The sequence below is a fragment of the Orbicella franksi genome, chromosome 13 (genome assembly GCF_964199315.1).
Source record: "Orbicella franksi chromosome 13, jaOrbFran1.1, whole genome shotgun sequence".
Taxonomy (NCBI): domain Eukaryota; kingdom Metazoa; phylum Cnidaria; class Anthozoa; order Scleractinia; family Merulinidae; genus Orbicella; species Orbicella franksi.
Genome location: NC_138157.1, coordinates 8,110,968 through 8,137,072, shown reverse-complemented (window position 1 = coordinate 8,137,072; position 26,105 = coordinate 8,110,968). Strand labels below are relative to the sequence as shown.

The window sequence follows — 26,105 nt, the reverse complement described above, 5'->3', positions numbered from 1 at the left end:
TCCAATATCATTGTAAAATAGGTTTGTCCAAAAAGACTAAAATAAATTATCTGTGGGTATGATTCTGAGACTATTTGTTTGTTGATTGGGATCAATATTTGAAAAGCATCGCGAAATTCAATTTCTTTAAGCAGGCTCGCCAAAATTTGCCGCTTCCAATTCCATTTTTTTTTTTAAATGAAGTTTACGTAAGTTAAAATAAGGTATATGTAGAAATGAGTGGGCGGGTACATTTAATTGAATTCAAAATTTTTACCATCTTCTGAATTTGTCCTTTGTTGTATTGAGCAGAAATGGCCATGGTCATGAATAAATGAAAAGAAGAAGAAGAAGAAGAAGACGACGACGACGAAGAAGAAAAAGATTACAATCCCTTTTTCATTTCCTTTTAAATCCAATATTTGCTTATTGAAAGGAAGATGCTTCGTACCACGCCTGCGCTCAACGCGATCCCGCCGCGAGAATTGCTTTTTGGGAGTGATTTTGATTGGCTATTTACAAGTCATGCCAATCATTGTCACTCAACCATAAAAAGTGAGCGGAGAGCATTCATGTAAAAATACAAACAAAAGGTACATATAGAGCCAAAGAAAATTCGCCAGATGCGAGGTTAACATGGCCAGATCAATCGCAATGAATGTTGCAGTGCAGCTGGCTTTTAGAGAAATGTTTATCAACGAAGGACTCGAAGGTATGTGTTAATATCAGGCACATGTAATTCCAAAATGCGCGGCTTAAAACACTTGAATGGCCGGCCATATGCTTCAGGGCAAGCTTTTCTTCACAAGGCATAAATAATCTTTAAAATAAACATGTTAGTTTTGCATACGTTCTTCTACGACCCTCAGCTCTATTTTGATTTGATCGTACATAAATAATAATAATAATAATAATAATAATAATAAAGGAATAACAACAAATATCGGGTGTTTTGTTGTTACTAGCGAATAATATATCTAAAGCACAATAAGCACCATAGAAAAGTGATGCCTTAAATTTTGACAATTAAAATTGGCTCGATTTGTCTTTTCTACCGACATAGTTCACTTATTTATAATAGATGAACACGCAATTTAAAACTTAATGCATGAACCAGTGCGATTTCCCTTTTATTTATCACATTAGTTTCACTTTTTCTCTGGACATCGTGAATCAGTATCGGTCGTTATCCGGAACTTTGGCTTCCAGATGAACTCAACAAACTTCGAATGCTTTTTCCTTAAAGTTTATTGGGAACAGAGACATGATGTTACAGCAAGCATCTTGTCGTGTGTTGTTACTACACTGTTCGCGCCGACCGCAATACTGGAAGATGGCATCGTCATGCTTGTAATTTGCAAAACACGAGAACTTCAGTCGCCATCTTTTACGCTGCTGTTTTGTTTGGCAGCTTCAGATCTGCTTGTTGGAATGGTCGTTCAGCCATGCTTCGTTGCTTACAAAGTAGCGAAGCTTCTAGATCATTTCAGCCCGTATTGTAAACTGAGGATGGTTCAGTTCTTTTGCGGATGGATAACTTCTGGAGTTTCTTTCTTAATCTGCATCGATCGACTCCTCGCTTTAACCCTGCATCTGCGGTACAGCAGCCTGATCACAGTGCCATGGGTCGTAATGGTTATAGTAGGGGTTTGGATCGTTTGCTCTGCTGGAACCATCGTAAAGTTTTGGTTTGACAAATGGGTAATTCTTCCAGGTATCTTAGCAGGGTCGACCCTTCTAATTATTGCGTTTTGCACAAGTAAAATATTCCAAATAACTCTTAAGCATCAATGCCAAATAAACGCACAAAGCCAAACAATGATTAACTTACAAAACAGCACTGTTACCGTACTTAAATGTAAAAAATCAGCCGTAACAGTTCTCTACGCTTACGGTTTGCTGCTGGTTTTTTATCTCCCGTTCTTAGTAGCTATGGTTATTGAAGCCATCAATGGTCCCACGCGCCCAGTAAGAATGGCTTACGAACACGCTACAACGGTGGTGTTAATAAACTCCTCAATCAAACCCTATTATATACTGCTGGAAAATTAAACTCCTATAATGCGATCCACATTATAGGATGGTCTTGTACATGTTCTTGTTGGAGTCATAATTCGTTTCCTTTGAAAAGCTATTACAACCACATTAATCTAACCTGTTTCAAAACCTGTGACAAAGATTTTTGTCCCACGCCACCTGCGCAAAAAAGTATAACAAACATAATGATTGTCATATGAAGATCACGGTAGGCCTGTAAATAGAACACAAGACCTTTCTCAGTTACCTTACATGTGATAGTCGTACGTAATCGTCCCATCTAACATCATGTACTCTTGAATTATGCATATGAATCTGCAAGGAATGAGCCCGGACCGCGGCATTGAGAGTACATAATTCTAAAATAAGACCACGTGAGATTTTACTTTTTTAGACCAAAATAGAGTCAGGATTTGCACTAAGTAAACCAATAAAGAGCACTAACAATTTCAATTTCAAGTCGGTCCTCTAATATTAAAAGTGCCAGTAAACAGAAGATCGATAGATCGACAACACGGTCCGTAACACAACCTAACGAACTCTAATAAGCGAGACTTCAGAAACGCGAGTACAAAACACGAGGGAAGCTAAAAGGAACGAATTACGTACTCATGCAGCAGAAGTACACCTGGCCAGCTCTGGTGTTCCTTCCTTTCTCTCGTTCCTTAAAGTTCTAAAGTGATTGGGACAAAATATCAAGGGACGTTTCGACCACTAACAGAAGCGACTATAGCAGAGTCATCAAAGCAAACTGGGCGGTGACGTATCCGTAAAGATGTGCGAGAAGGACGAGATGTATCAGGGTCACTAATATCAGCGACACAGGAATCTCCTTACTGATCAGGGATGGCTCGAGAGGTGGACGGGTCCTTGTTGCTAGAGGTAAGTTCATCATTGCACGGAACTTCCTGGGTTAAATTCCTCGTGTATATTTTACGCTTGGTATGGCTCGAGAAGTCAGGGTATGTAACGATTGCTGAGGTGAGTTTCAACGCCTGATCAATCTGCATTTGTATTTGAAGCGCGTTGGTGACAGTTGTCTCCACTTTGTAGGATGTACTACGGAATTGGAAGCGAACAAATTAAACTTTCTTCGGAGAAAGATATGAAGACATGATTGTTCATCGCAGTTATGGAGAAAATTAACTTAAGCAGTTTTGAAATAAAGCCTGAAAAGAAAAACAACAAAAACAACAAAAACAACAAAAACAAAAAAAAACAAAACAAAAAAACCAGGCTACTCAAGTGGTGTGTATAACTGGGATGGTTAATCATGTCTTCCAAATGTTCTAATCTTGCAAAAAAAAACTTGATAATGCCACAACTAGGACGCGGTCACGGGCTTGGGTGTTGTTCTGGTCACAGTGTATGTGAGATCATTAACATAGATTTTTACCTCCTGGACGACTCTAACTTTGCAACTGGTGCCTTGGACTTCTCAATGTGCGGGTGATTGGCCAGGCGTTGCTCATGCGGACGTAAGATGATTTCTTTGTCCTGTAGGAAAATTTGGTGGTTGGTGAATGTTGTATCTCAACGCAGGGGTCCGTCAAGAGAACGCAATTTGAAGCGAAAGAAGATGAGAGCTTCACCAAGAATGTGATGGCGCTCGTCCTCCGGCAGACTTGTGGGTGTCAGCGAAGTGCCGGACTCCCGTAGTACAAGCGCGAGCTGTACTGTCTGGAGCGATTAATGATGTCTGTAGCCAACAATACCCCGACAGTATCGGGTGGGGGGCAAGAGGACGGCTATACCCCTACATTTGAAGTTGGGCGTAAGGTTTAGGTTTAGTGTTGAGGCTTGGGTTATGCGGCAAAGATCAGATCTGGCAGCATGACAGCAAGGTGCTACTTTGCGGCTAGCGAGATTGGAAGGCAGGATTACTGACCCGGAAAAATACCCGACTGATGTTTCATATCGACCGACGGTGGAGAGGAATCGAAGATAGACATGTGAGCCTTTCGTATGCGTGCATGCAGGCCTTACTGTCTGTCAGGATGCTGGCCTTTTGGTGAGACTTGATCAGATATGTGCTTAAGTATTTGGCGTCTGAAGCGATAGCTTGGGCGTCTATTTCGCAAGGTGGTCACTTTGCCTGTGACCCTCGCAATTTTGCACTAAACTGACCCCTACTAAACGCAGCGTAGTAGTGACAATCCATACCTGGTCTTCTGGTTTCGGCAGTGTAATGGTGCGAGCAGTAGCCTAGGGCTTATGAGGCATTGCCGAATGTAGTATAGATCGACTATTTGGATTCGCAGAGGAGCCTCATCTGACCCACGGTGTCGCGCTCGGAACAATCATGCCGCAACACGATGTGCGTGTGCACTCGCTTGTTAAGTACAAGAGTTCCAAAACCAGCCTAGGATATTGTAGGGGATTGATAACAGTCTTTAACACAGAGAGGCGGAGATCATATTTGTGGAGGGCTTGTACGTGAACCTAGAGAAGATCTAGTGCGGTGTTCCCTCCACAGATACAGGTCATCGGCAATTTAGGAGAAAGTTGAACTTAGCTCTGTTATCTGTGAAAAGTAGATTGTTGCGGGGTCAAGGCGTATATTTGATCCGGAAGAGGACGAGGCATGAACTCGTGGCTGCTGCGGGTGAATGAAAAGCGTGTCTCATCGAGGACTTGAGGTAGGGATGAGCACCTACTTTGGTAAACCGATTGAAAAATAGGTGTGACACGGCAGTTACGTCGCTGGGTGACTGTGTAGTGGATCATGTTACCAATGGCACCGCTATCGATGGTCATCCCTACCGGCTGGTGAGCGTGGAACATGTCTAAATACCACGATGGCCGAGTATATATACGGAAGACTCTAACTCTAAAACGTTCAACTTACATACATACTATTACATATTACATATGTGCATAAATAAAATGTCTGTACTCAGCTTAAACAGCTTGACAAACCATATGCTCCCGTCAAAGTTGTCTTTTCACAAGGCATAAACAATCTGACAATGTTTTCACACATTGTTTTTACAATCCTCCCCTCTGAATTTGCTCCTACATAAAACATAACAATAACAGAACTTGAACTAGAAATATCGCGTGTTCTCTCTTAAATAACTCGTACAGTATTTCTTTAGTTAAGGACAATTGAGGACATGCCTTGAAATTTGACAGCTTAAATTGGCTCGATTTCTCTTTCTCTGACATAATATACATACTCTTTATAACAGATGAACACACAGACGAAACTTGGATTCAAGAACGATTTCCATTTTGTTCATATCAGTCTCGACCATTCTCGCAGTAACTGGAGATCGCGAATCAGCTTCCCACAACCTAAGATTCACAATGAACGTGACAGACTTAAAATGTTTTTTCTTGGAGGTTTATTGGGAGCAAACAGGACGTAATGTTACAGGCAGCATTTTGTCGTGTGTTGTAACTGCACTGTTCGCGCTCACTGCAATACTGGGAAATTGCATCGTCATGCTTGTAATATGCAAATCTCGAGAACTTCATTCGCCATCTTTTACGCTGCTATTTTGTTTGGCAGTTTCAGATCTGCTTGTTGGATTGGTTGTTCAGCCATGCTTCGTTGCTTACAAGTTAGCAGAGCTTTTAGAGAATTTCAGCGCTTATTGTAAACTGAGGATGGTTCAGTTCTTTTGCGGATGGATAACTTCTGGAGTTTCTTTCTTAACCCTGAGCGGAGTCTGCATCGATCGACTTCTCGCTTTAACCCTGCATCTGCGGTACAGCAATCTGATCACAGTGCCACGGGTGGTAATGGTTATAGTAGGAGTTTGGATCGTTTGTTCTGCTGGGACCATCATAAAGTTTTGGTTTGACAAATGGGTCATTCTTCCAAGTATAGCAGCAATGGCAACTCTTCTAACAATTACATTTTGCACAAGTAAAATATTCCAGATTGCTCTTAAGCACCAACGTCAAATAAATACGCGAAACCAAACAATGACTAACTTACAACAAAACACAGTTGAGGTACTTAAATGCAAAAAATCAGCCATAACAGTACTCTATGTTTATGGCTTGTTGTTGGCTTTTTATCTTCCTTTCGTAGTGGTTATGGTTCTTGAAACAATAAGAGGTACTACGCGGTCAGTAGGAACGGCTTATGACTACGCCACAACAGTTGTGTTAATAAACTCCTCAATAAACCCTATTGTATACTGCTGGAGAATTAAACTAGTGCGATCCGCAGTCAAACAATATCTGAAAAGGCTGTTTTTCTGTAATAAAAGTTAGCCCTCCTTGACTGCAAAGGTGCAAAATAGTTTGAACTGTAACATATTGGCGTAATCTTTTGTTGTACTTCTTCCTTGTTGGACGAAGGGAAATTTTGGCTTAAGCATGCATAATCTAAACGACTGGAATATTCGGATTTTTATTTTATTCATAATGTGGTACAGAAAGTACATTTTCCATTCTCTTTGTTAATATTTTTTTTGTTTGCTGTGCCATGACAGATGTTTTAGTCTTGTTTATTTTATGTGGACAGGGCGTTACATGTTATAGAGTTTTCTTAATTATAAACGTATCTCAAACATCGGGACTCCATTTAACAACATCATTATAGGATGGTCTGAAACACTTCTTTTTTCTTTTTTTTTTCCTCCAAAAGCTAGCTATTAAAAACATTTGATCTGACCTGTTACAAAGATTTTCGTCCCTACCAACCTGCGCATAAAACGTACAACAACGTCATGATTGTCATAAAAAGATCGATGATCGTGGGCGTAAATGACAAGGCCTTTCTCAGTTACCTCACATGTGACAGTCGTAGGTAATCGTCTCATCTTACATAATGCCTGTATTCCTATATTATTGATGTGCCGGATAAATGAAAAATTAAACCGCAGGGATTGAGCCCAGTTGGACTGCGGCGGTGAAAGGGCTCAATAGCCATTTTCACGGTTATTTATTTATTTATTTATTTATTTTCATTTACAATGTAATCAAAAAGGTAATCTAACGTGGTTGCAAAGCAATTTCAGGCTAAAGCTACAAAATAGCCCGAAAATGCCTTACATATATGCTAGATTATATTGCAATACAAATGCTGTATTTACTTGATTAAACGCCGCGCCGTTTATGAAATTTTTCGTCATTTGAGGGCGACGTTTATTTAAAATCCAATTTATTTCTTGCAAACAAAAGTATGGTAGGAGTATTGAAAGAGCAGACTACAAGTTAGAAATTAAACTGAACATTGTCGTCAGAAACTGAAGCAATGACACCAAAAGCACCCCACTGCTTGATAAAGAACCGGCGCACACACTTAGGAGACCAGAGTTTTAGAATAAAACAGGCCTGGGAACGAACCGCTGCAATGACATCAAACGCAGAGGGCAGTTGGTTCCTAAAACGGAAATCGTTACGTGCCAACCAGATGGGATGTTTAGCAAGGTTGATAAAATGGGAAAAAAACAGAGGGATAACTGTGAACTCAGCAATGTCGAAACCAAACAGCACATGACGGAGACACAATGACGGAGCAGACGGAACAGCAAGGACTAACAGAGACTGCACCCAAGTCAAAACACTCTGGGCCAAAGAGCACTCAAAAAACAAATGGCCAGCAGTCTCTAAGGAAGCACCACAAAAACAATCAGGAGGAACAGACCACATGCGAAAAGACGAACGAAGACGATCAGCAGTGAGAACTACACCATGAGCAAGTAACCAGGAAAAATCAGCCACATGACGATCAAACATTAGGGTCCATGTGCGCATGGAAATGACCGAACTTTTCATACCTAACAACCTAGAAAACATCGTCCTTTGTTATACCTCCCAACTCAAATACGTTTTCCGATTGGAAGAGAACGTGTCACGTGTCGTGGGTCAAAACTCCATAAGGGAAGCAAAACTCACTAACTCCCTAGGGAAACAATGACTTGAATTTTCGACTCGCACGTAATCAGGTCGTGCACTTTGAAACCGCAGCAAGTTTGTTGTACCTCCCGGCTTTAAGCAAATAATTGTTTCGCAGTTTTTCCCATATTTGAGTTGGGAGGTATAACAAAACACATAATGACTGGCCCCACGGCAAACAGTGAGCTTTGTTTCCCCTCGACCTCAATGTTCCCCTCGGCTTTGTCTCGGGGAACATTAAGGGGGAGGGGAAAAAAAAACTCACTGTTTCCCTCGGGGCCAGTAAATAAGTGCTTATTATACGTGTCAATAGCCTTTGAAATTGAAATATTTTTGTAATGTTTGCGCCTTATCAGTGCATCAAAGTCGTTCTGTGCCTGGAAATGTGTCAATTTTTGTTTTCAGTAACTAGACCTGTCAATCTTACATTTGAAATTTTCGTAACTGATCGGTGTTGATTGACTCTAAGGCAGAAACCTGGATAAGATAGGATTCCCACGTGGTCTAGTGGTTAGGATTCGGCGCTTTCACCGCCGCTGCCTTGGTTCGATTCCCGTCGTGGGAAAATCTCTTTTTTCTTTTCTTTTAGAGTCCTCCGGCTGGTGTTAATACTAGATGGAGATACAGCATTTCTGCTTATAAATCAATTTTAACGGTTTGAATACCTAAACTTACGTACAACTAAAGATACTTCGATTGTTGCGATTGGTGGACACTGATTATTTGGCTCTGAATATATCCGATCTGTAGGTTTTTGTCCACTGAATTTTCGGTGGCATCTGTCCACCTTCATCAGGGTGAAAAATGGACGTAAGCTACGTTACTGCACGAACATCCACTTTACACTCTGATGAAGTTTGACAGATGCCACCGAAAATTCAGTGAAAATAAAACCCCTACTGATCGCAAACATTTAAATCAAATTACAACTAAAGAGAGACATACTACTGTAAAAACCCTTAAAAAAACCAACGAACAAATGAAACCAAACATCAGCTAATTTGATTAATATGAAAAACTGTTTCCCGAAACTGCTTTTTTATTCTTTCCAACCTTTCCTTAATGTTTTGCAGTGAATAATTTCTATCCCGTGGATCGCACAATCTGTTCTGAACAACCCGGATCTAAAATTATTCTTAGCTTTAACGTGCAATCCCACGTGGTCTAGTGGTTAGGATTCGGCGCTCTCACCGCCGCGGCCCGGGTTCGATTCCCGGCGTGGGAAGCGATAAATTAACTTTTACATTAAAATCTAACTTCGACTTCATTTCCTTTACTCTGAAAATTATGGCTTCGATAAGTTGTTCTTTCGCAGATCGAGTCTTGCATTAAAACAGTGCGTTCCTTTGCACCAAGTGAACCGATGGTATTTACGTGTACTTGGATAGCAAGTGCACGCGGATTACTGACTAAATTAAATCCATTTTGAAATCACTGGTTATCCTTGCAATCTGATTGGCTCTCAATGGTGCGATTTATTCACGAATCGCACTATTTTTTGCTCTAAATCGCATCTTTTTCTCAGCCATTGAGAATGGCACAGTAAAACAAAACAACCAATCAGATTTCAAAATTAGTTTAAAGCAAACAATAAAATTTCAGGAAAATGAGAGGCAAAAAGCCATTGTGTGGAGAATTTAGCAACTACTATTGCCAAAACTTTGTTGTTACTGTTGCTTTTTTTCCAAAAAAATTGACGAATGTAATTAATTACAGTTTCTAAATGACGATTATGAGCTCCTTCAGGCTGAACACCTACTTTAATGGAAGTTTCCAACTTTCAGTGTCCATTTTGACGAATATTTTGGCGATTTTTCTTCAACGTCTGCTCAAAATCCGTATGATACCGAGTCCAGTAAAACATAAACAAACGAAAACCACACAACAACAAATTCAGGGCCATCTCAAGAAGTTAGATGTTTCCAGGTTTCAAACGAAGTAACAAAAGAGCTCAACTCTGTCGCTGTGAATAAACATAGTCAAAATACGCCCCGCTCCACAAAACAATGAATGAATGAACGTCTTATGAAGCTGGTGCTAGTCCCGCCATCTTGGAAATATCTTGAAACAAATGGCGCCGCAAGAACTTGACAAGGTCCTGAGTATTGAGTCCTTCGCCGAGGTCACAAAAAGAAACGGAGATGATAACGTGCTGGACTCCCTTAAAATCATGCCATTAAACGGTATGAAAGAAAAAAAAAACGTACCATCCACTGGGCACCGTGCACTCGAGTTTCACAACTCAAAAGAAATCCATCGCAGAATTACGCAGGATGCACCTTCAAATTCCTTCTCCAAAGACAATGAAAAGTCTCAGCCTCAACCACAGAAGAAAGAAAGACCTTCCATCATTGATTCAGGCGACGAGAATTGAACTTTTATACCTGAGGTAGACTATTTTCGTTCTCACTTCAAAACCGCTTGTTTCTTTGTCATGCTCGGATGAGTTTTCGTCACATGACATCATTTGGCATACTAAATAAGACGTAAAGGCGTTTCCGGTTCTGCTTTTTTTTTTTTAACAAATCGGCTACTAGAACAATACACCAGAAATCTAAAAATTAAGGCGATAAAATTGTGCGATTTCAAAATGGATCTAATAAAGTGGCAATTGAACTTCGTGTCGTGCAATTTTGGATGCACCTTCAAATTCCTTCTCCAAAGACAATGAAAAGTCTCAGCCTCAACCACAGAAGAAAGAAAGACCTTCCATCATTGATTCAGGCGACGAGAATTGAACTTTTATACCTGAGGTAGACTATTTTCGTTCTCACTTCAAAATCGCTTGTTTCTTTGTCATACTCGGATGAGTTTTCGTCACATGACATCATTTCGCATACTAAATGAGACGTAAAGGCGTTTCCGGTTCCGCTTTTTTTTTTTTTAACAAACCGGCTACTAGAACAATACACCAGAAATCTAAAAATTAAGGCGATAAAATTGCGCGATTTCAAAATGGATCTAATAAAGTGGCAATTGAACTTCGTGTCGTGCAATTTTGGTCTGAAATCATACTTGTGATTTCAAATCGAACTCGCGCTGCGCGCTCGTTCGATTTTGAAATCACGCGTATGATTTCAGACCAAATTGCACTCCACTCAGTTCAATTACCATTATAAATTAAGTCAGTTTCACCTGCATTGGTTCTCCACCCTGAACTATTTTCCTCGGAAGCTTGGTTAACTTTATAATCCTGTAAAACAAAACAGTTTGGTTTTAAGTCGAAACATAACATGCGGCATTTTCTGATTTGCAACTTGTCCCGCAATCAGATGCAAGCTGGTAAAGTGGTGTCGTGCGATTAACACCCTTGTTACAAATTATGGCAACCGCGCATACCTACGGGACATCGTTCTATATTAGTTACTTTACAGTTTAAGAGTACTAACCTTTTGTGGAGACATCTCAAAACAAGGTCAGCGGTTTTGTCATGTGGTAGCCAGGCCTGTTGACTAAAGCGGAATCTGTGTCGTGGACTATTGTTTTTCAAGAAATCGATTTACCCGAGAGTCTTCTTAATATTCAGCTTGTTGAATGACTACATTGTTAATCTTCCTGAAATGAAAATAGAAGTTTCGTTTTTCTGATGACTATTCAACAACAGGCAGCCAGGAAGTTAGTTGACATCAACGTTAAATGAAAATAAATCCCAGGTCAGGAAAATAGCACAAAAGCACACATAAAAAGAAAGGGAAAGAGAGACTAGAGAAAGTTTGCCTTAGCTAATCAGATCGATATATCCCCTATTTTCTGTAGCTTAATTGGGACGTTACATTATAAAATTAATACAATCGAACCATGCGTACTGACCATTTTGTAAGTTCGGTTAAACTGTAGGCGTTCAAACCTAAAAAGTAGATAGAAAATGAAAACATCTCTTAGAATATTAGAAATATTAGAGCGCTTTATACTTACTGGCTACATTTTTCAAAACAAAATTAAAAAGAAGAAAGAAATGGTCGATTAATGTGTTAAATAACGCTTAATTACAAATCCAGAAATGTTACGAAGTTGATTACTAAGTGGAAAGACAGCGGTCTTCTTGGAGATTTAGACTGATATTCCATTCACGGTGGATGTGACGTCATTAAAGGAGAAAAGTGGATCGCCAACAACTGGCTCACAGCACCAACAAAGCATTCAAGTCACATCACAAGTTCTTATGATGTCGGATTTGATTAATATTAGCTAGCGCTATTAATTCCTTTTTTCTTCTTTGTTTGTCTCATTGCGTAATAATTGAACACATGAGCAACATAACGTATAGCCTTTCTGTGAGTTCTGTGGTTACAGATAAACGCTCTCATTACGTGAGGGTCATGTCTGAGAACCAACTCGGTATGGCTAAGGGTATTGACCTATTCTCTATTTTCAAATTGCCCATAATTCATTCTGTTTGCCCCCCAAAATTTTGGATAAACTATTGTTGTGAAAAACTCTTGGGAATATGCAGACCTCCCAAGAGAATTTCACAACAATAGTTTGTGCAAAATTTGGGGGGAAACAGAGTGAATTATGGGCAATTGGAAAATAGAGAATTAACATTATTCTTCTACGACAACCCGGGTTTGAAACCCGACCTTAGAATTTTGTATTTTTCCTTCTGTAAGTGTTCTCTAGCTTTTTTAAGCTGAAGGAATGAAAAAAATGCCAAACAAACAAACAAACAAACAAACAAAACAAAACAAAATAAACATATAGGCAAGTATAGAAATACGCTTGTACTTTAAGAAAACGTCAAGATTTTTTTTTGTAAAAGAAACAAAGCTCTTGGCAAAATCAACAATCATGCAATTCATAAGAATAATTGGCAAATTTGATGTTACAAAATACTGGAATCTCCTTGCAATGTTATTTCTATAACTGATCCTGTAATCTAGTGAACATCCCACGTGGTCTAGTGGTTAGGATTCGGCGCTCTCACCGCCGCAGCCCGGGTTCGATTCCCGCCGTGAGAATGTAATCATTTTTTTTCTTTTCGTTTTCGATTTGACTCCTGAAATAAATTTTTAAAAATAAATAAACAACCTTTATCTACCTGTGGTCAGTGTTTATAGCCAAAGGCTAGGGGGTTTCTCGTACTTAATAATTGTGTTCTTATAGCCAGACCTTGCATACGGCTGGCTCGCCTGACATTTGAATTGACCAATCAGAATTCAAAAGGTGAAAAAACTTCACTGTCCTGACGTCAATGTAAGTTAACAAGAATGGCATCGGAATCAGGCAACTTTTCTCACTGGAGACCGCTTTAAATATTCAAAAAAAGGGATTTACAATTCCAAATACCATATCAGATTGTGAAAAGTGAAAAATATCAAACATTTTGTGTCTTCAAGCTTCTAATTTGGCGCCAAAAATGGGTCTTCGGCGTTTGGCATGGCAATTCGCCCGCCGAGTTCGTCGAGTGTTGCCAGGTAGGATAATAGTTGTGTTATTTTGAACAAAATATGTTGTTCCTCGTCAAATTAAACCCGGAATTCTCAAGTTAACTGTTGGAACAGGCCAAAACAACTTTAGCATCGTGTTTGTTTTTGTTAGCTGTGAAGAAAAAGACTATTATCGTGTCGTTTCGGTAGGATAGCTCAGTTTTGACTGCCGCTCGTACTGCGGACGCAGCCGCCGTATGCAAGGGACTTTTTTTCTTTTTGTTTTGTTTTTTTTTATTTAAACACAAAATGCGATAAAGTTATTAATATGAATTAATGTTGAATAAATAAATGGGAAAATATCATCTCTTTGAAAATCTTGAGAATTTGCGAAAACCTACAGATTATATTGTGCTTCAAGTTTCATTTTACTGATCTGAATGTTTAACTTTGGTGTTTTTACAGCCAAATTTAACCATGTAAATAAGGGGTTAGAGATAGGGAGAGGGGTAGGAAAGCAGCAGCGTGTTAGGGGACGGGAGTGGCCAGGTAGATATGAGTTACCAGAAATGGTTAGAAGAATGTTGTATTGCGTAAACCCAAATACACACGTAGTGAGGAGTACGCAAAGATATTTGGCGTATAAAATAGGAATGGCACGGATATTGAGGAGCAGTTTTGACGCCTCCTTTTATACGAGTTCAAAACGTTTCTGTAAGATACAATGATTAATTTTAAAAAAATCAGCCGAAAACCCTTTCCACGAGTTTAAAGACTTAAAGTGTCCACGTATCATAAAGATGGCTTCTACGGGAGAAACTCAATATTCCTGTGTTAGACTGGCTAAAATATGCTAATGCTGATACTACGAGGTCAACCATTACTGACTGAAGCAGTAGAAACGTGGTAACTTTCATCTTTTAAAATTTGAGCCCCGCCAACGGGCAGAGCTTCCAAAAATTGGTCAATAGACTCATTCGAGTTGTTCTCCTCCACAGAAATCTTTAGTAAAAGGCGAAAGATTTGTACGTGTTGAAGGAAAACCAGAGTTACTGTGGATTCTGGATACTAGGTGTTTTGTTGTGCAACTGCTACACAGCCTGTGGGATATAAATGTACTGAAGAATACAAATACGCATGCGCCTATTCAACATGAGTCGCAAGAAGAGTAACAGCTAGTAAAGCAACAACTTTTCACTACTGACAGTGATATTATCTTAGTGAAGTCTTAAGCTCTTGAATGAACAGACTCCCCTTAATTCTGCAATCATCGAAAGTCAGTTTTGTCGGACGCTAGAATGTCAAAGTGATCCCATTTTATGTTGTGACAGGTGGTTCTCACATGATCAGCAAAGGCTGATGAATGGTCAATTTTAGCAGGGGCCTTGGAATTCTCCGTTTTTCTGTCAAGGAGTCTTCGTTTAATTTTACCTGCATAAAATTCATTAATTGCAGTTCCAGCAACCAAGTTTATAGATGATCGACTTTGGATTTCTGAGAGCGGTTCAAGTAAATTTTCTATGGTAAGTGAGATTTGATGCGGCATGTGTTCTGGAATATGATCTTGAGGAGATTTGAGGTACGTTCCTTTGGGATGTTCTGGATCAGAATCAGTGATCCAAGATCACTCAGATCATGGTGCATCAAAGGAACCGATGAATCCGTGACCAGAGTGGATTCGTCGGTTCCATGGATGCACCATAATCCCCGTGATCTTGGATCACTGATTGGGATCCGGATCACCCCAAAGAAACGCACCCTTGATTTGGTTACTGTGAGGACATCAGTAGGGTGACAGGTTTAAGACATCTTTTTGGGAAACTGTAACTTGAACAGGATTATTTGGCTTACTTTTATTCTTGTTCAATGGTCCTCAACAAATCGTTAATGTTCAACGTGTTACCACCTTGCATCGAGAGTAACCATTTTGCACCGGGAGCTTTTTAAGATCATTAATAGCGGCTTGCAACAGAGATGGTGAGGAGCAAATTCGTAATTAAGGAGCAAGTAACTTCCCATATCTTTGCTTTGAGAAAACATCAAGATTTTTTTTTTGCTGACAGATCAGCAATCACGCAGCTCAACAAATTGGGAAAATTGATGTTACAAAATACTGGAATTGCATTACAATCTAAGATTCAAAGTTGATCCTCTCACAAGAGAACATACCACGTGGTCTAGTGGTTAGGATTCGGCGCTCTCACCGCCGCGGCCCGGGTTCAATTCCCGGCGTGGGAATGTAATCATTATTTTCAGCTATTTTCCTTTTATTTTCGTTTCTTGTTTTCGATCAGTAAATAAAGGACCTTTACTTACCTTCGGTCGTCGATGTTTATAGCCAAAGGCTATTAGTGTCCTCTTACTAAACTTGTGCACTTCATAGCCTGAATTTTAACAGAAAACGGGAAAATTAATAATGATATTCGCTAACATTAGCTGATTGTTGACTAACTAAATGGGAAAAGATTATCTCTTTTTTTGCAAATCCTGAAAATTTGAGAACATTTGGGCAAAACGTATGGAAAATAACATGCTTGAAGCATTTAATTTGGTGATCTGAAAGTTTTATTGATGTCTTTTGAGAGCCAAACTTAGCCATATGAACAACGGTTGGGGGTAGTGGGAGGGGTAGGGAGAGGGGTAGGGAGGCAGCAGCGGGGTAGGTGACTCAGAGGGTTGTGGGTAGATAGACAGGAGTTACAAGATTGAACAATGGTTACAGGAATGTTGCCTTTAACGTACGAAAACCCAACACACGTAGTTCTGTATATAAGACTTTTTTAAAATATGCTCCTGCTGATAGCCCTGATAGGTCACCGTCACTAACGGAAGCGGTCAGAGAAACGGCGTTTATTATATGGCTAGCTCCGTGAGCGGGCAAGATGAACCAAACCCAGCGCTATAATTGACTACCCGAGCGGGCAAGATGGCGCTATCATGCCCGCTCGGGAATACCTGCTGTCCCGCAAGGACAACTTCCTCAAAAGTCTCATAATAAATCCTTCACTGAAAAAGCTTATTCAGTCAAGATGGCTGGATATTGGCCTCTTTCACCGTCCGTCTCAGTCCAAAAACACGCTAAGGAACTTGGCCAATATCCAGCCATCTTGACCGAACAAGTTTGGTCAATAACCGCATATACACTTCATCTGTTAAGAATATGAGCCCTGCCAAGAGGCAGGGCTACGAAAAATTAGTCTAAAGACTCATTCGAGTTGTTCTCCTCCACGTAAATCTTTAGTAAAAGGCGAAAGATTTATGCGTGTTGAAGGAAAACCAGAGGTTTTTATGTTTAAGGCGAATGGCCGGGCCCCCAACGTGCAATGGAGAGTGCAATGTCCGCCAGACATACAGACTAATGCGCCACACAACGGTACCGGGGGATCGACCCCGCCCCTACAAACAAATAACATAGAAAAAAACAAACGAGGAACAAACAGGTAAAAACGTCAGACAACAGGACAAACGAACACTGTTTCAGTACAACGGCGAAAGGTAAACCCGGGAGGGGCACCTGTCAACAGTCTTATCCTATATAAAAATACGTTCGCCACCAAAATGTAACCAAAACAAACCTAGACCAAAAACAAACAAAGCAGTCCAAACTCAACGTAACAAAGGTATATACGAAAAAAGGAGGCCAAAAGGAGTGAACAACTAAACGGGAACAGCAATCCAAACGATGGAAACCACGGGAAGAAACGAAGAGATACGAGGCCAACACAGAGGACGGAAAACGCTGGGGACAAGACAAGAGCAACGGGCGAGGCAGGAACAGAACTAACAGGACTAGACGGAGCAGCGACGGAACTGGACGGAACAGGCGAAGTAGCAACAACACTAACGAAACTGTACTGGACAGGCGAAGCAGCAACAGTACTAGCAGGACTCAACGGAGCAGTAACGGAACTGGACTGGACAGGCGAAGCAGCAACAGTACTAACAGGACTCAACGGAGCAACGGAACTGGACTGGACAGGCGAAGCAGCAACAGTACTAACAGGACTCAACAGAGCAACAACAGAACTTGACTGGACAGGCGAAGCAGCAAGAGTACTAACAAGAGGAAAACGCGGGCGAGACAGGTATAGACGAATAGACAAGGTACGGCTCTTGGGCAAAACAGCAACAGGAGTAGACTCAAGACGCGGACGCTTTATTGGAACACCAATAGTAGCAAGACCAGACGGCGATTCAGCCACAGAACACGACACACGAGAAGACAAGGAAGACTGAGACGTTCCAAACGTCGATTCAGCCATCCGAACATCATACAACTGGCACCCTTTACACAGGTACGCAGGCGCAGAGTTATAGCAAACAGTTTCGCTTTTATCTTCACGTTATTTTGGAAAGTGTTTTGGTCTTCCTCGATGCAAATAAAATCTCGAGAACAAGTGATGTTTGTTTAGACCCGTTTCCCAGTTCGACTATTGCTCACTTGTCCAGCAGATTATATACAGTTACAGCACTTCAGGAACAATTTATTTTACGATACATTTCTGCAGTCATCGTCTTTATTCACAACATTGGCTGCCATATAGTTTCTTCTAATAGGGCGGACTAAGTTGTTTTTGGAATCGCAGACGCATCATAGCGCCAATACGATTTAATGTGCATTGCGCCCATACGCGCTGGTAAATAGGCAAGTGTTTTTCATTTCGCATGTCTTTAGTTTCGCTTGTGTCTTGAACTGTTCGCTGACATTGCTCCCACGAGAAAGGTTAAAGCTCGAGAAGTCAGCTTCACAATTTCTTTACGAAAGGCTGTTGACCTTTATCAACTTCAAGTTAATATTGGCTCAGTATAGACGCGTGGAGGACAACCCTTACGTACAGTTTCCATACAGTGATCATAGCACTAACAACCGTCTAAAAAGTAATACTAATACAGAACAAAGCTAAAACAAAACTCAACGCATGTTGTGGAACACATGCTCTACTTGGACTAGAAAATAATGCCGGCAGAATACATTTTATACCCTGGTCAGAGTTCGAGAGACACCTCGATCGGAGTGACCGATGTGGTCAACCCAAAGAGAGTGAAGCCTCCTGATTGTGTTCTGTTCTTCCCATTATTTATTTATTGTCGACCGTAGCCTCAGCGTCTTCCAAATTCATCTCTTATTTTGGCTTACACAATGCAAAGGTCATTACATCCATTTTTATTGTTACATCCATAGTAGGAACAAATGTGACTTTTCATTTCCTGTACCCTTGCTCTTGATTACATTGATAGACTTTTAGATCATCAGAGACGAAGGATCCCGGCCCAGAGGACTCAGCGGGGCCTTCTATTTAAAATTCCTTTACCTTCTTTTTTAACCTCGTGTTACGCCATAATGAAACTTAATTTAAAATTGAGACCTTCATGTGTCTTTTATCAGAATTTATTACAAAAAAAAAAAAACATGATAATGTTTATAAAACGGATGAATATTGAAGTCAGTATTGTAGCCTTCGCTTGATTGTTCGTATCTATAGCTTTGGTCAATGTGAGCCTTCAGATAATGTCCCGAATATGTTCAGTCTGAACTCCCAAGCTAGCAACTATTCTCATTATCTTTGCAAGCAGCATCAATTGCTTTGTTATCACGGAAAGACTAACTAGTAAATTAAATGGACTGAGATTTTCAATCGAATCCCGTGTCAAACATGCTCTTAATGTATCTTGAGTGCTTGGTAGGCGCCGTCAGCCAATTGTTAGCGATCCATTTCTCTCCTCTGATGACGTCACACCCGCCGTGCAATGTACGACGGTCCACGGACCCAAGCAGACCGCTGTCGGGGTCAATAAAGTTGTTATACCACATGATGGCGGTGCCTTTCTTTGGTGGCAGAATAAGATCGGCCGAACGGCAATTCATACTCAGATTGATCTCAACCGTTCTTTCAATTTCCTAAAAATATTATAAAGTAATGAAAAGACTTCGTTATGTTCTCTAAGTGAACATCAAACTGGCCAGGTTAGAACACCTCCGAGGGGATCAGAATTTCATGGACCAACACGATGTCTTAAGAATGGCTGACTGTTAGGATCGAGAACCGCCGGTCAACGACCCATTTGGCAAATCGCTCATATTTTGCCCAAAGATACCCTTAGGTGACCTAATTCTAAAAATCATATTTCAAGGTTCCAGCGAATTTTTATTTTTCAGAAATTCGCGAAAATTTGAAAGCGCGGTCAAAGTGCGGTTTTTCGTGTAATAAAATGACCGAAATAAGGTGCGAGGACGAAGCGCTGGTAAAGTCTTAAAATAAATTCAATTGACTTCAAACTTCACACAAATGTGGAACAACCACTCTAATTTATTCCTCGTTTTAAACTAATCTCAGAGATGTTAATATAGTGGTTTTCCGAACCCTTTTAAAAACACCTATGAAACGTGTGAAAAATAACGGCAAAATATAGGTCATGTTTAACAACATAAAAATGCATCTGGTACCTCACTTTCCGATTATTTTACTTTACAGCCTAGAAATATCATTATTAAACATATATCATGCCAAGTTTCACGCTCGAACTCGCAGTATTTCCCTTTGAGAAAAATGAAAATCTACGTCAATGTGTTGGGCGCAAATAACACAATAATTATACACGAACAAGAGACAAATCAGTTTCAACGGCGAAAGTAAAAGGCCATCATTCATTAAAATCCCGTCAATTCACTGCTATCAGTAGAAACGTAATGTCCACTACATAAAAACTATTTTTAGACGTTTTCGAAACATTGCGCGTTAACTTTGTTTAATTTTCTGTCCGCCGTCATGTCTAGTCTGTCATCGCGTGTATTTCCTTAATGTAAACAACACTGTGAATGGTTTTCACGACAGACCCAAGAGATTTCCTGTAACCTTAATGTTTTCGGTTCATCAAAACGCTTTAAGTTCGTTAAGACACAATAATGGGTCAACTTGGAATGCTGTTTAGCATTAAGGACGTTAAAGGACTGTAAATTAATCGAGTTGAAATATCTCGAAGCAAATCAAAATCGCGCCCTTATTCTAATTTGGCAAACAGCCGACCTCCGTTCAAGTTCAAGAAGTCGAGAGGTTAATTCGGCAATGTATTACTGGTACAACAACAAAATCAAACCGCGGTCATCAAAAGTGTAAGTTTAAAAGTGTAGTGGCAAGTCCCAAATAAATTTCGCCTTTCTAAAATGGAAACAAGAAGTGAAACGCTCTGACCCGAAACAAATAAACAAAATATTAATACGACTAATTTAATCCGAAAATGTTACAGAAAACATACCTAAAAGCCGTCGATTCCCCTCAATACCACTCCACATTGCCTTAAAGAGCCCAAGCTTTCTGCTGTAAGAATCAGGGGCCTCAGGAATCTGTTTTTATCATATCGGCAACCATGCTGCGTCGCTGATATTCGAGACTCAGTAAAAGTTGTCACACAACCGTACGAGCAGCCCAGTCACGCTTTCACTGCTCTTGCGCAAATGTTCAACATTTCGCAATTTACCTAAACCGATTACAAGTTTAAAGTAGTGACAGTAGATTGAAATGCGCTTCTTAAAGCTGACCTATCCAGGAGCAATTATTTCTTGTTCTTGAATGGCTCTTAGTTGTAGCTACAGTCGGGAAGGGGGCGGAGGGGGTACTCCTGGAAATTTCGGATATCTGTATGCAGTGGAAGATTAAGTGGTCTCCAGCTCTTAACGCCAACACTGACACACCAGATGATTCTCGAAGTATCACAAGGATCACTAAGCTAAATAATTTTGAGTTTAGTTCCGCTGAGTCAATTACCTGTTGGCGCACATATTGCATTGACCGTGGACAGGTGGAAAAACAGTTAAACCGGAAAACCCTGGTGCACATTGTAATTTAGCGTTGTCCAACACGCAATCGGTCAGGTTGTAATGCTAATCGTATTTAATAGAATCTCACGATTTCTTTCGACACATACTGGGGTGACATACTCCTAGATGGGCGTGGCCGGGAGCCATGAGTCAAGTCAGTCAACTCGCAAAGCTTAACAGAAGAGTGATAGTGAACCACTGGTGGAAGGACTGCAGATTGTCCCTACGCCTTACCCTGATAGGCCTCTGTTTTATTCTAATGAACTGATGCTGTGACAATGATACCATTTAGCTTTATGAACATGCTAATTGTCAAGGGTTTCTTTTGCAGTATTTCCCGCGCCACCATTTCGACGTCAAGCTTTCGGCCTGTCGTTTGACCAGTGCGGAATTTTGCCATAAGATACGATTGCTGCTTGTCACTGACTGCCCTGAGAGCCCAACCCTCTTTTGAAACAACAAGGGCTTCTTGGTGACCTATTGTGGCTTTGAGTAACGCGCCAACGGTTGCTCCAGGCAGGGTTTGTAGCACATTTTGGCTAAGTCCATAAGGGAAAGTCTCTCCAGTGACTGAGTATATTTCTCCAGAGACAAGTGCCTCTCTAAAGTGGACAGGCTATGAAAGACACGAATGCAGCTGCCTTGAAGACATTAATACACCCCTGCCATGCATGGTTACTGTCCATGGAAGCATCACCAGACGCTTTCTCGGTCACACCCGTTGATAATGGCACCGATGTTGGGGTCGCAGTGTTCGTGCCTTTTTAGAAAATGACCTGAAGTCTCCTTTAGAGAACGATGTTTCCAGCAGAAATAAAGAGAGAGCGATGTCTGACTAAATTGCAAAAGAAACCCTTGACAATTAGCATGTTCGTAAAGCTAAATAGTATTATTGTCACAGCATCAGTTCATTAGAATAAAACAGAGGCCTATCAGGGTAAGGCGTAGGGACAATCTGCAGTCCTTCCACCAGTGGTTCACTATCACTCTTCTGTTAAGCTTTGCGAGTTGACTGACTTGACTCATGGCTCCCGGTCACGCCCATCTAGGAGTATGTCACCCCAGTATGTGTCGAAAGAAAACTTGAGATTCTGTCAAATATGATTGTTGGACAACGCTAAATTACAACGTGCACCGGGCTTTTCCGGTTTAACTGTTTTTCCACCTGTCCACGGTCAATGCAATATGTGCGCCAACAGGTAATTGACTCAGCGGAACTAAACTCAAAATTATTTAGCTTAGTGATCCTTGTGATACTTCGAGAATCATCTGGTGTGTCAGTGTTGGCGTTAAGAGCTGGAGACCACTTAATCTTCCACTGCATACAGATATCCGAAATTTCCAGGAGTACCCCCTCCGCCCCCTTCCCGACTGTAGCTACAACTAAGAGCCATTCAAGAACAAGAAATAATTGCTCCTGGATAGGTCAGCTTTAAGAAGCGCATTTCAATCTACTGTCACTACTTTAAACTTGTAATCGGTTTAGGTAAATTGCGAAATGTTGAACATTTGCGCAAGAGCAGTGAAAGCGTGACTGGGCTGCTCGTACGGTTGTGTGACAACTTTTACTGAGTCTCGAATATCAGCGACGCAGCATGGTTGCCGATATGATAAAAACAGATTCCTGAGGCCCCTGATTCTTACAGCAGAAAGCTTGGGCTCTTTAAGGCAATGTGGAGTGGTATTGAGGGGAATCGACGGCTTTTAGGTATGTTTTCTGTAACATTTTCGGATTAAATTAGTCGTATTAATATTTTGTTTATTTGTTTCGGGTCAGAGCGTTTCACTTCTTGTTTCCATTTTATATAGGCGAAATTTATTTGGGACTTGCTACTACACTTTTAGACTTACACTTTTGTGACCTCGGTTTGATTTTGTTGTTGTACCAGTAATACATTGCCGAATTAACCCCTCGACTTCTTGAACTTGAACGGAGGTCGGCTGTTTGCCAAATTAGAATAAGGGCGCGATTTTGATTTGCTTCAAGATATTTCACATTGTTTACATTAATGAAATACACGCGATGACAGACTAGACATGACGGCGGACAGGAAATTAAACAAAGTTAACGCGCAATGTTTCGAAAACGTCTAAAAACAGTTTCTATGTAGTGGACATTACGTTTCTACTGATAGCAGTGAATTGACGGGATTTTAATGAATGATGGCCTTTTACTTTCGCCGTTGAAACTGATTTGTCTCTTGTTCGTGTATAATTATTGTGTTATTTGCGCCCAACACATTGACGTAGATTTTCATTTTTCTCAAAGGGAAATACTGCGAGTTCGAGCGTGAAACTTGGCATGATATATGTTTAATAATGATATTTCTAGGCTGTAAAGTAAAATAATCGGAAAGTGAGGTACCAGATGCATTTTTATGTTGTTAAACATGACCTATATTTTGCCGTTATTTTTCACACGTTTCATAGGTGTTTTTAAAAGGGTTCGGAAAACCACTATATTAACATCTCTGAGATTAGTTTAAAACGAGGAATAAATTAGAGTGGTTGTTCCACATTTGTGTGAAGTTTGAAGTCAATTGAATTTATTTTAAGACTTTACCAGCGCTTCGTCCTCGCACCTTATTTCGGTCATTTTATTACACGAAAAACCGCACTTTGACCGCGCTTTCAAATTTTCGCGAATTTCTGAAAAATAAAAATTCGCTGGAACCTTGAAATATGATTTTTAGAATTAGGTCACCTAAGGGTGTCTTTGGGCAAAATATGAGCGATTTGCCAAATGGGTCGTTGACCGGCGGTTCTCGATCCTAACAGTCAGCCATTCTTAAGATTATCATTCAAGTTGATTTTTATCACATTTGATAATCGGGCCAAAATGTTAACTACTTGTTTTACTATAACTTGGCCAACTCTCAACTGACTTGACACTACATGTAGTTACGCTCTATTCCCAATCAAATAAATGACTAGTTTCCATTCAAAGAAATTTCAAGGTTTTTTTTCCTCCATTAAATAGTGCAGGACATAAAACTGATATGTAGTTACCGTGTGTATTGTTTTTGTTTAGTTTTCATAGTTTGCTGCAGCTGCGGTTTTGACCATTTGTCTTGTATTGGACCAGTGTGTCTCTAGATCAAGGCGCCAACTAACAAATCTCAGTAAATATCTTGACAACTAAACAACTACTGTGAACTTCTGTGTGTAATTACTACTCACTAACGCTTTGAACCAACAGACTCATCCGTTCTTTCAATTTCCTAAAATACAATAAAGGAATAACAAGATTTTGTTATGTTCTCTGAGTGAACATCAAACTGGCCAGGTTAGAACACCTCCGAGGGGATCAGAATTGGACTCACAAATTCAGTGGACCAACACGATGTCTTAAGATTATCATTTAAGTCGATTCTTATTACATTTGTTAATGGGGCCAAATTTTAACCACTTATTTCACTATTACGTTTGAATACTATTACTTGGCCAACTCTGACCTGAATTGACACTAGCTAATTAAGCTCTCTTCTCAGGTGAATAAATGTTAAATTCCCATTCAAAAAAAGCTTGTTGTTTTCTTCAGTTAAGGAGTGCAGGATATAAAATGAATATGTAATGACCGTGTATATTGTTTTTGTTTATTAGTTTTCAGAGTTTGCTGCGGTTTTGACTTTTTGTCTTGTTATTTACTCGTTGGATATACGCGTCTCTAGGCCAAGCCGTCAACCAAAATCTTTCAGGAAGCACCTTGACAACTAACAACTGCTGTAAGCTACTTTGTGTAAGTAATACCCACACGCGCTTTGAATCTAAACAAAAGGCAGAAAAAGGAAAATTCCCACGCCGGGAATCGAACCCGGGCCGCTGTAGATTTTTGTTCACTGAATTTTCGGTGGCATCTTTCCACCTTCATCAGGGTGAAAAATGGATGTAAGCTACGTTATAACGAACATCCACTTTACACTCTGATGAAGTTAGACAGGTGCCACCGAAAATTCAGGAAAAAAAACCCTGCAGATCGCAAACATTTAAGTCAAATTACAGCTAAAAATTAAAGAGAAGACATGCTTCCGTAACAGCCCTTAAAAAAAACCAACGAACAAATAACACCAAAAATCAGCTAACTTGATGAAAATGAAAAACTGTTTCCCGCAACTGTTTCTTTTTTAAGTCGCAATATAACATCCGGGATTTTCTGATCTGCAACTTGTCTCGTAGTCAGTTTCAAGCTGGAAAAACGTTGTTGCGCGCGTTAACACCTGTTTTGCAAATTATGGCAACCACGCTTACCTACGGGACATCGCGTTCTAGTTACCTTACAGTATTTGGAAGAAATGACCTTTCGTAGAGAGGTCTCAAAACAAGGTCAGCGGTTTTGCCTTGTGGTAGCCAGGCCTGTTGACTAAAACCGAATCTGTGTCGTGGACTATTGTTTTCAAGAAATCCATGTACCGGAGAATCTTCTTAATATTCAACTTGCTAAATGACTGCATAGTTAATCTTCCTGAAATGAAAATAAAAGTTTTGTTTTTCTGATGACTATTCAAGCACAGGCAGCCAGGTAGTCAGTTGACATCAAAGTTAAATGAAAATAAATCCCAGGTCAGGAAAATGACACAAAAGCACACATAAAAAGAAAGGAAAAGAGAGACTAGAGAAAGTTTGCCTTAGCTAATGAAATCGATATATCCCCTATTTTAGCCCAATTGGGATGTTTGAGTATACATTATAAAATTAATACAATCGAACCATGTGCACTTACCATTTGTAAGTCCCGTTAAGCTGTACGCGTTCAAACCTAAAAAGTAGATCGAAAATGAAAACATGTCTTAGAATATTAGAAATATTAAAGCGCTTTATACCTACTGGCTACATTTTTCAAAACATAATTAAGAAGAAGAAAGAAATGGTCGATTAATGTGTGAAATAACGCCGCTCAATTACAAATCCAGAAATGTTACGAAGTTGATTACAAAGTGGAAAGACAGCGGTCGTCTTGGAGATTTAGACCGATATTCCATTCACGTTGGATGTGACGTCATTAATATAAAGGAGAAAAGTGGATCGCCAACACCTGGCTCACAGCACCAACA

General features: G+C 40.1%; 1 protein-coding gene and 5 non-coding genes across 6 annotated transcripts; 4 read left to right on the top strand and 2 right to left on the bottom strand.

Annotated features, from left to right (window-relative positions):
• Positions 1–5,325: 5,325 nt before the first annotated feature.
• On the top strand, positions 5,326–6,349 carry LOC145465002 (melanocyte-stimulating hormone receptor-like). Its single transcript, XM_081448821.1, has one exon. The coding sequence runs from the start codon at positions 5,326–5,328 to the stop codon at positions 6,241–6,243; it is 918 nt and encodes a 305-aa protein (XP_081304947.1). The 3' UTR covers positions 6,244–6,349.
• A 2,676-nt stretch (positions 6,350–9,025) lies between these two features.
• On the top strand, positions 9,026–9,097 carry Trnae-cuc (transfer RNA glutamic acid (anticodon CUC)). Its single transcript has one exon. It is a non-coding gene; the product is annotated as a tRNA-Glu (tRNA).
• A 3,661-nt stretch (positions 9,098–12,758) lies between these two features.
• Positions 12,759–12,830, top strand: Trnae-cuc (transfer RNA glutamic acid (anticodon CUC)). Its single transcript has one exon. It is a non-coding gene; the product is annotated as a tRNA-Glu (tRNA).
• A 1,338-nt stretch (positions 12,831–14,168) lies between these two features.
• Positions 14,169–14,290, bottom strand: LOC145466867 (U5 spliceosomal RNA). The gene has a single exon (XR_014041997.1). It is a non-coding gene; the product is annotated as a U5 spliceosomal RNA (small nuclear RNA).
• Positions 14,291–15,404: 1,114 nt separating this feature from the next.
• Trnae-cuc (transfer RNA glutamic acid (anticodon CUC)) lies at positions 15,405–15,476 on the top strand. Its single transcript has one exon. It is a non-coding gene; the product is annotated as a tRNA-Glu (tRNA).
• Positions 15,477–16,401: 925 nt separating this feature from the next.
• LOC145466870 (U5 spliceosomal RNA) lies at positions 16,402–16,523 on the bottom strand. Its single transcript, XR_014042000.1, has one exon. It is a non-coding gene; the product is annotated as a U5 spliceosomal RNA (small nuclear RNA).
• Positions 16,524–26,105: the final 9,582 nt, after the last annotated feature.